Here is a 10,711-nt window from a genome sequence, read left to right as displayed (position 1 = left end):
ATTGTAGGAAGTTATAACCCAGCCCTCTCCCAGAAATATTGAAAAGGCAGAATATTTCTCTGGACGTGAAAAGGAAGAAACGTGTTTTAAAAGACAGAATAGCTTCCTGCCCATCCCCCGTTGTCCACTTTACATAATAAAGAGTTCTCCCCTTCAGCCCCCGAGTAATGGGATTAAGGCATGATAATATTGGCCCTTTACCCAACTCCCCACATGGCATCTTAAGACTCAACCAAACTTGGATTCAAATCGCAGCCTAGAGAGTTGCCCCTGCATTGGCCTCATGGGAGTCTGGCAACCAATCAGAACGCAAGCTCAAGATGAAAGGCCAGAGGGGGCATAAAACCAGGGACTTTCGGCTTCTCTTCTCCACCAACGCCGAAGCACGTGATCCCCCCTTTCCTGTTCAGGAACTCCAGCCACGCGGTCCTGTCCACCATTAAAACCATCTTTCCAAGCAGACCTCCGGGTCTCCAGGGTCTTTTCCCCCACTTGGAGCCGAACCCAGAAGTTCGTTTCTTCCAAAGGTTTAAAAATAACGAAGCAGCAGCCGCGGGGCCTCCATGCACCGCTCAGCCACTGCCCCCGTTTGCCCCCTCGGGGGCTTTGGGCGGCCCCCGAGAGCCTCTCCTGGCAGAAGAGCCGCCGGGAGCCCAATCTTGGCTGCTGAAGCTTTGCTCCGCTCCGCCTACAGGCGCCTTTCCCAAAGTGCTGCCGCCCAGGTGTGCCCTGCGCAGCTTCCGCCGCCTTCGGCCGCTGTGGCCATTGAGCCCGAGCGATGGGGAAGGGGCGCGTGTGGGCGTCTGGGAGAGGAAAGGAGCCAACGCGGCCACCGAGGAGGAGCCGTGGGGGAAATGCGCGCGCGTTCACGTGACACGAACAGATGTAGGTACACACGCACACACACACTCGTAATGTGCCTACATACATACATACATACATACATACATATATATATATAGTGTGTGTGTGTGTGTGTGTGACAAGATGGGGAAGGCTTTCCTAGAGGATGTCTCTCTCTCTCTCTCTGTGTGTGTGTGTGTGTGAGGCGGATTAGCATCCGGACGTGGACGGAGCTAAATGGGACCTTTTCAGCCTGCGGAGGTTGCTCGGGCTGTCTGTGTGTTTGTGTCTGTCTGTGTGATGCAAATGCAGAAACTTAGAAGTTAACCGTAGTCCGAGCTAAACGCGGGTGAAGCGGGCTGCTCAAAGCGGCCGAGCCTTCCTTCTACGAGCGGCTTAGGTGATACGGAAACTTCGGCCAAGAGAACCGCCTGGCGCCCCCTTTCCTCGCCCGCTGAGTCGGGGAAGGCGACGCGCCTGGGATTGACCGGGACTCCCGAGGGGCTTTCCGGGAGAAGGGAGCGCGCCCTTCCCGCCGTCTCCGGGCAGAAGGAAGGAAGGGGGGAAGCGCTCCTCGCTCTTGGCGTTTCTGGAAGGCGACCCCACCTGCCTTTCCTCGGCGCTGGAAGCCCAGGCGCGGCCCAGGGCGGGTTGCCTCACAGGCGCCGCCGCCGCTGCTGCTGCCGCTCCAGGGCCCACCTTGCAAGGCGGGGTGCGCCCGTCACTCGACACCCACCCCGGGGTTCCCTCCGTCCGCCCAGCCGCGCCCCTTCCTCCGGCCTGGGGAGCGAAGGAGCCTCTTCCAGCCGCCGAAGCTTCTTCCCCAGGCAGGGAAGGGCCATTGGCGGAGGAGGCGAGGTTCCCGGTGCGTCACCGCATCCAGGCTCCCGGGGGCCAGTCCCGATTGGCCGGGCTCTCAGCGGCAGCTCCAAACGGCCTTTGCATGGCCGGGGACGGGCGGCCCGCGAGGACGGCGGCGGCCGAGCCTCGGTTGCCCATCCCGGCAGGCGGAGGGAGCCGCGCGCGCACCTGGAGGCGCTGGCCGGTTGGCTGCGGTGCGCGCGCGCCCCCTCCCCCTCCCCTCCCTCCCTCCCCCGCCTCCCGCTGCGATCTCGGTTGCCAAGATGAGGAAGGGGGAGGGGGCGGCTGGGGGGGGGGGAGGAAAAGAGGCTTTGAAATGAAACTTTGCCAGCAGGTGCGGCGGATTCTGCTCGCTCGGCTGGCGCGAAAAAGGGAAGCGCCTGGTGGCATCGCCCCCTCCTCCCGGGCGAAGTCCCCGTTTGGGGGCCCCCGTGTTCGTCTCGCCTCTTACTGCCGCCGCCGCCGCCGCCGCCGTCCGTAGCCCCGCGAGGAGCGCTCTTACCCTCCTCTCCCTTTCAGGATGGTCGACCTGGAGAACGAGGTCCCTCCGCTTCCCCCCAGGTACCGGTTCCGGGATTTGCTCCTGGGGGACCAGGGCTGGCAGAACGACGAGAGGTGAGCAGGCGACGGGGAGCGTTTGTGCAAAGGGAGGCACGGGGGGGGGGAGGGGGGAGGGGGAGGGGGAGGGGGGGTGCGTGGCATCTGAGGTGTTCCTAGAAAGAAAGAGGGGAAATCGTGGCTCCGATTTCTTCTACCTTGCAACGGCTTCGGAGAGAGAATATAATTCTGAAGCGCCTGGATAAATGCATCTCGGCACCGGAGGTTTTGCACACGTCTCGCATAATGTCCGTACAGTTTATGCCTAAGGATGAATTTTGACCATTTCTTTCCTAAGCTTTATGGGTCCCCTTATTCTTCAGCCCTTTGTACACAAAGCACATGCTACTTCTACATCTTTGTATCTGTTGCCAATTCATATACGTGGGCATCCATGTGCATATAAGGATATTGCATGAATGCACTTGAACAAGTATGATTTTGCCTATGGCGCATGTATGCAAGTATGGAATTGTTAGACTGGTTTCTGTGAAGAGTTAGCTCTCTTCTTCTTCTCCTTCTCCTTCTCTTGATTTTTTTTATTTATCCAATGGCCACGTCCTCTTGCACCTCCTCACTTTCCCCTTGGGTCTTTCCTACTTCTCCACATTCTGTAATGTCTGAAGCCAGACTGATGCTCACCGGTCCTTTAACTCTTGGCAAAGACATCAATATCAGTAAACTTTCCTGTTTGAAGGAATAATCTGCTAATAAGGATTCTCCCCCTATCTCTGTAGGCTTTCTGAAATGCATGCCCACATGCTGCTTTGCCATCACGGGTCCTTCCTCCGAAAAAAATAATGAGCATTTATATATAAGTGAGGCATTTCTAAAAAACAAACCAAGAGTCAGTTTTAGAAGCGTCTCTTAAACGCATTTGCATCCTTTCATTATCCTCTGCCAGTCTTCCAACCAGAGGCTTGAAATAAGTATGGGAAAATCACGTCTGCTTAGCTTTTTCATTGCTGAAGCATCAGGTCTTCCCTGAACAAATCACTTGGACCATTGGACTACAGTTGCCCGTTGGAGCTAAATAATGTCCACCAAATACTTTATTCCATTTTGCTTTCTTGTATTAATTAGATAGGCTAAAATTCTGTGCTTATGGCTGAATCTCTCTTACTGGTGAAAGCGGGAGCTACAATGTATGTGCAGTTTAATGTATTTTCCTTGAAATAAAAATGATTCCTTTTTGATTCCAGTGGAAAAGGTAAAGAACCGTCTTACATTTTCTCATTGTGCTGCTAGATTTAAACATATACAACCTTTTACCCTGCCTTCTATATTAATAATTTATATTATTTAGAATGTATTTTAACACAGGCGTACATTACCATATCATATAAAATATCCATGCCCATGTTTATTAGATATAATGCTTATTGCATTAAGTGTAAGCGTGTAAAGAATTGGATCTCATAGAGAATTGATATTGTAGCCATATGATACCATCCATAGAATATCAATATAGTAGTGACAGGTAGATAATATTGAGAGGTGGATCTTCTGGCCTTCCTTAGTACTTGACTTGAGGAGAATCATAATTAGGTCAGACCTTTTCCCCCGATTGCGTTGATTATTGCACATTACTAGATAATATATTTGCTAGGGCATTCAAAACAAATTACAAAGCTGAATGGATGATTCTGTGACATCTCAAGATTATCTGATGTTTGAGCAACACAAAGAACCCCTGCAACATGATCCTTCCTGTTATATTCCTCATAATATCTTTATGAACACCACCATTGCCTCTCCTATGTGTGCTGGAGGACACACAGTGCCTCATGTCAATGATCAGGTATCTAAATTAATATATTTACTGTGTTGACTTCCTCCACCCCTTTAGTAAGTGTGGCTAGTTCCAGTTTACTTCCTTGCTTTGAAATTGGATGTGGCCTCTGAGCAATTTTATACATCTAAGCTTTGAGCAGCGAATAATTTATTTTCTACAAAATTCTGATAACCATTTTTAAAAAAATATTTAAATGTAGAAAAAATGTGAAATATAAAAACCTAACTTTAAAAACTGTTAGAAACCCCCCAAAAAAATGAAAAGGAGAAAAAAATCCAATGAGCTAAAAATAATAATTACCATTAATTGATTGCTAGTGACTGGATAACTAATACATACCATATGGTACCATAGTATAATCAAATGCAAAATATTATTGCAAAATATACAGTATCTGCTAAAATAGTACAGGTTGCTTCATCCTTTGATTAGTAAAGAATATTGCTTTTTCCAAAACACATAAGTTACGTGTTTCAAAAAACATTATTTCTGTAATATTGTTTTTCTGATTTCTTGACGTGATTCCTTTAATGGCCTCTATGCACAATACAACTGTCTGTAATCAGATTGCAAATCTTAGTATATTTATTTTATTTTTATTAAATTTATGTATTTGCCTATCTCCCCAATAGTGTGATTCTGGGTGGCTAATGTAATTCAAAATCACATTAACCTCTTTAACATTTAAAGATTTTCCCATGAATATAAATACCATATTTTAAAAAGTACCAACTGGTTACATGACCATAACAGATAGGTCTATGAACCCTCAATTTTTTTTATGTCTCCAGTTAAGATAATCTGACGGTCATTCTTTCAAGAATTCTGGTACATTTAGTATAGTTCATACTAAATCCAGGTAAATTTTTGATTCTCCTTGTGTTACTCATTGAGTTCATACATTACATGGTGGTTTATTAGTAAGATGGTTAAGCATGGCTAAGGTTAGCTTTGTGAACCAGAGGGCTATATCAGACATTGAGTTTTCTGATGAAGAGGAGTAGATGAGATATATATATAACTACAGAAGGTTCATCATTTCCTTTTGTATATTGAAATAGGAGTCGAGGTGATAAAAGGCAAATTTCTATTAAATAGAAAAACACTAAGGGAGACCACTTAGTGTTTTTCCCCCCCTTTCAATTTTGATGTTTTATGGTGACCAAGCCACTTGAATTACAAAAAAGGCCCAAATGATTCTGGCTGAATCATTAAAAGTGAATATGGGAAATGAGAATAGTATAAAAACAACATTAATTTAAGGAGTATTTATTGATCATCCTGTTTAAATTGAGATATATAACTGTTAGAGACACATTATCATGCACCCTGATAGACTTATTAGGTGCTTTCAATTAGTACCGCACATCCTTTACAAAAATCCAAGTTATATATTATGTAAAGGAGACGTGTACAGTTTGGTCAAGTTTTCCATTATTCATATGAAACTTAATTAAACATAATTTTGAACTAACTTACATTCATTTGGAAAGTCTTGTGATGATTATACTTCTCTGAGAATCTTATTTCAGACAAAATGCAACTTAAGTTATTGTTTTTCTAATAAGTGCTTATGAACAATCAGGTGAGAAAAATCTGATCTCAGTAAATGTCCCTAAGAATATGTTTTATATGCTTAGTTATAATGAGCTTTGTCTGGTTTGGCTTGGCATGATATGTAAAACTATTTATTGGGGATTAGTGATATGTGATTACCAGATCACGACTTCCACACACTACGTACGGTTAAAACTTCACAAGGAAGATGGGCCTCCTCAGGAGCTGCTTCTTGAAGGATGGAGGTTACCTTCTGTACCCACCAAAATACATTTTGCATTGTTAGGCATTAAAAGAACCTACTGTAGAAAACCTTCAAGAATCCCACCTTGTTTTCTCTATTACACAATTGGGAACCAATGAATTTTGTCACTCATCACTGTATTCCTCACCATCTTTAGGAAAACATCTTGGAACAGAAAAAAATGTTAGAGATAAGTGTTTTGAAAGGGATAGCAATAAAGATGCCGCTGCAGTTCAATAATCCAAAGTTTATCTTGGTACCATCACTATAAACAATATAGAAACTTCACCCGGTTAATATTAGTAGTTCTTTATTGAAAAGGGCTTTCACATCCCTTGGTCTGTTGCCAATGCCCTCTGCACATCTAAAAAGAAAAAGTTATAAATGCCCTCTCCTTCCCCGTTATTAATTATTTAATTTATAATTATGTCTTCCATTGCTCCATTTATAATCTGATTATGGTCAAATAATTGATGGCAGGCGAACTCAAGAGCTTGAATTACCTTCTAGCAGACAATGCTTCCAATTCTGAAGTCACTAGGTTGTGACTTTCATTTTACTGTTATTTGGAAAGAAATGCTTACATTTGTAGTTGCAGTACTGGGTATGTCTTGTTTTGACCTTCTATATAATACTCTTTTTATTATTTTATTTTATAATCTTACTATTCTACTGTTATTTTATAGTATGTTAATTGTTATGATCTGTGGTTAGAACAATAAAATTGTGAATCCATCTAGTTAGAGATCCAGGTGCCAGCAGCTTTCTATGTTATTATTTCACTAAATTAGGTGTGTGATTTGTTTTAGCTGAAAATGCCAGCTTTGTATGTACTTCCCAAAATGCATCTGCAAATATCTTAGTCCTGTAACATGCTGAGACTCTCAAAAATTTAAAATTATTTCTACACATGTTTTGGGCTTTTACTTTGACTAATAAAAGTCCAACAAAATGAGATTTGGGAATTCTGTTCTGTCTTGGCTTTAATATTTCTGACCACCACATAGAAATTTGGAGAGATGAAAGGACTCTTTCATAAAGTATAGAACCTGATACTCCACCTTAGCAATTAACAACATGGCTGCTAAACAGCCTGCCCTAAATGAAAGTTTGTGTGGAAGTTTATGTATTCACTCCTGGCTTTTGAAGAACTCTTGTGTTCTTGGTTGTCAAAAACTGAGAACAGAATTAGAGAAGCATGGAAAATGTAACATGTTTTCTTAGTTGAAGAGCATGCGATTATTGAATTGTAGAGGCTCAGAAGCATTTACCAAAAAGAACACCAGCAGGTCTATTGCCTCCTCGAATTATTGGTATTGTATTTATGGAAATGTTTATCATCTTGCTTGAAATATCTAGGAGGGTTTATAATGTAACAATATGGTGCTACAATCAAAAACTAAAGAGTGGTGGAAATTGTATAAAGCTGAAAGCAAATTGCAATTTAAGTTGAGAATGAAAGATTGTTCATGGATATGAATTGCAAAAGGCTAAGCCAATTAGGAAACAACTTTTTGCTTTTGTGGTGATATTGTCATTTATGTGGATGGCTGCTGTGTATATATTTTCATAGAAACATGATTGCTTTTAGGGGAAAAAATTGGTAACATTGCCATAGAAACTGTCAGCCTCACTGATAGGAAATTTTTCTTCATTAAATACTTCCTAACATTGTAATCCTTTGGGAAGCAGATAGCTCAGCTATAGAGTCATGTCCAACGTTGATAAATGGTAAGTCGCAAGTGTGTCACTGACAGCAGTGGTGCATTTTGTAAGTTTCCTGAAGGATTATATGAACACATGGATAGAGATTTGCAAAGAGAAAACCCCATTCCCTTGTCCTCTTCTTCTTGTTCATGCTTTGTTACTATTTCTCCTTTCACAGCTGTCCCTGTTTTGTAAAGCGCCATGCATGTTAATGATGCCAAATGAACAATTAATTGGCATCCCTCTCCGTGCCCACATTTTTCTTCCAGTGCTAAAGTGATTCATGAGTTGTTCGTTGTATGGAGGGGTTTGGAGAGCTCTGGGACCACCGTTCGTTCCATTCAGATTCTAGACAAGGGGGTTGGAGCTCCGGCTTCACAGTTTGTACGTTTGTATAGATGGAGTTGATACTGAAATCCTCTAGGATTACATGCCTTGTGTCTTTGTTGGAGTATTTTTTTCCCATTCTTCCTTCCACTTCAAATAATAAAAGCAAATTGAAATGTTAGGTGGGCAATTCTTGGAGGTAATTTTATAAGTGTCCTTGTGACTTTACATGGAATTTCTGCCCATGGCATTTTTGTGTGGGGGAAGTGGTGGAAGGAGCTGTATAGAATATTACAATTGAAATGAATGGGCAGGTGTGGCAGAAATCAATTGGGATTCAGCTGAATTTGGCTAACATTTCCTTCCTTCCCTCCCTCTTCCTTCCCTCCCTCCCTCCCTGCTGTTTATTTCAGTCTTGGTTTTTGGACATAGACACTGTAATGTAAACGGACCCCTCGTCGGGTGGTTCTTTGACTTGAGTCTTGGAAGATCCACAGGCTGGGGAGAATCCAGAGCTATATTTGGTGATTAGCTGCACTAGGTAGTAGAGTAACAATGAAGTGGAGATTGATAGACTGTCATTCAGGCTTAGTTGCCCTACAGATGGACCCTAACACTAGAGGCTTATCAGTAGGTCCTTGTGTCAAGGTAGCACTGGGTTAACAAACGAAAGAATGTTCACTGTGGGAAGTAAAGTTCTCCCACTGTGCTAAACTTCTTAGTCTCATGCCAAGAGAAAGGAACTGTGTGGCTGTTTACACAATATGGGACTTTTTCACATGCAATTTCCTCTGTGTGCTCTGGGTCAAAAGGGCACCACTAGTTATATACTGAATGTCAGATTGCTTAAAGCATTATATCAGGAATGTGCTGCATAAATTATTTGGCAGAGTTAAAGCTATATTAGAGAAATATACAAGGAAGTGTGTAGTGCAGTTGTGTCTTGTCTAGGTTGAAGATACTTGCACTGAAGACTTGCACTGAAGTTGTGCCGCCCTATAAGATAGCTCAGACGAAGACCTGGAAACACTGTTGTTTAAGATTACTTTTATTAGAATAAAAAACCTTGCAGATGTGCTGAATGTGTTTCCCCTCCTTCCCATTTTATTTTCATGTGAAAGGGGAAGCTATCTGAGAAATGTTTGGAAGCCACTTTTTTTGCATGGGCTAAAGCCACCTTGCTTTGATAGTTGCCCTGGTAACACAGCTTCCCTCTGCTTATCAAGGCCACCCTTTATATTCTCTACAGCTACATTGGCTAATAATAAACACATTGCCAGAATTTTGATTGGTCAGCTACTTTAAGGAAACTGATAGAAGAACCCACCAAATCCCACATTAGTGAGATTCCATTGAGTTGAAAGAACATCTTGCTAATAGACTCTTCATCCCAAAAATGCATATGGTTGAAAGAGAGAGAGATGGATTTTCCATGGTGCAAAAGTAATTATACCATAATGAAGCCATATGGACAGATTAGGAAATCAATTTGTATGATTTCTAAATGTTCCACTGTTGGTTAAATACACTTAGAAATTGTATTTGAAAAATTATGGTAAGTTTGAAAAAAAAAACATTTTTTCCAGTTTATATTAATGCTTTAAATGAGATTTAAACATTAGCTGTAACTCTTGAGTATAACCATGATTGTTTGTATTATATCGTTGAGCTCTACATGTATTTTGTCATTTTTAGTGACTATTTTAATATCTGTTGTCCTATTTTGGGATTTCTCCCTAGAACAGAGAGCTCCAGCTTTGGTGCCCTGGGATACTTCTGCTTACTATTAATAAATTTAAGGTATAAATCTTATGGCTCTGGCAACATTCCAGCCTAAAAAAAGATTTATATGGGAGTAATTCTCTTTGAGTAGAATGGGATTTAATGAGTAGATTAAATTTAGTTGCAAAAATGGAGTTTACTACTAGATTATAAAATAAGTGATAATTTTGCTGTATTGGATTTGAGCCTGCCCAGTCCTCCTCCTTTTCTGTCCTTTCCTTTGCACTAATAGTTAACAGAGTCAATAACTGAACAAAATGTTTCCTGAACGTTGCTATATTATATTACAGGAGCGATAAATGAATTACAGTTCTTATAATAATGGACAGCCATCCTCAACATAATTCTGTAATGCCCCATAGGTTAGGGAATCCAATGACTGTTAGAACAATTGGGGGGGGGGGCGGGGGGAGGGACAAAGTCATAATGAAGATTGCAATATTCTTATACTCATTACTGAAGCTCCAGGGCAGGGCTAATTGTCTCGACCCTTTGTTTGACAGGGGGACAACCGGTGACCTGTTGGGTCAGCCTTTCAGAGACATTTCCTTACCCAGAGAAACAGAAGGCCTACTGGCAGGCAAAGAAGCAGTGGGAGTGGGAGAGACTCCCAACTCCTCCTGGATTTCCCCATTTCCTGTTGTTTGTAGGAAGCTGGCAGCACTGGAAATCTCTCCTTTCTGGCTGACCTGCAAATACCCTGCCATTCCGCTGGGAGGTAACAAAGGGAGCTATGACCATGAGGAAAACCTGATCCCTGCTCCCCAACCTGACATCTCCTCAAGGGAGGAACAGAAGACACCTGTCAATGGTCTGTGTCCCCCAGCCAGCCCCCACTCCAGCAGGCATGTTGCTCTCCACCTTTCCCTCGCCATCCACCACTGCTAAAGAGATTTCAAATTTCAGTCTCCGTTCCCAACCACCAATTGTGCTCATCTGTTTGTCACCAGCAAATCGGGTGCACGGGATGCGGGAAAGAGAGTGGGGATATGGTTCCT

The 10,711-nt window shown here is 42.9% G+C and overlaps 1 protein-coding gene across 1 annotated transcript in view; it reads left to right on the top strand.

The window, feature by feature from the left end:
* The first annotated feature begins 291 nt into the window (after window positions 1-291).
* Window positions 292-10,711, top strand: part of LOC116508883 (potassium channel subfamily T member 2-like) — a 127,304-nt gene continuing 116,884 nt past the window's right edge. Inside the window, 2 exon segments of the mRNA XM_032217679.1 lie at window positions 292-885; window positions 2,224-2,319. Coding sequence (XP_032073570.1) covers window positions 884-885; window positions 2,224-2,319 — 98 coding nt within the window. The 5' untranslated portion in view covers window positions 292-883.

This window comes from Thamnophis elegans, chromosome 5 (assembly GCF_009769535.1).
Source record: "Thamnophis elegans isolate rThaEle1 chromosome 5, rThaEle1.pri, whole genome shotgun sequence".
In the NCBI taxonomy this organism is placed as follows: Eukaryota; Metazoa; Chordata; class Lepidosauria; order Squamata; family Colubridae; genus Thamnophis; species Thamnophis elegans.
This window is presented reverse-complemented; position numbering and strand designations above follow the sequence as displayed.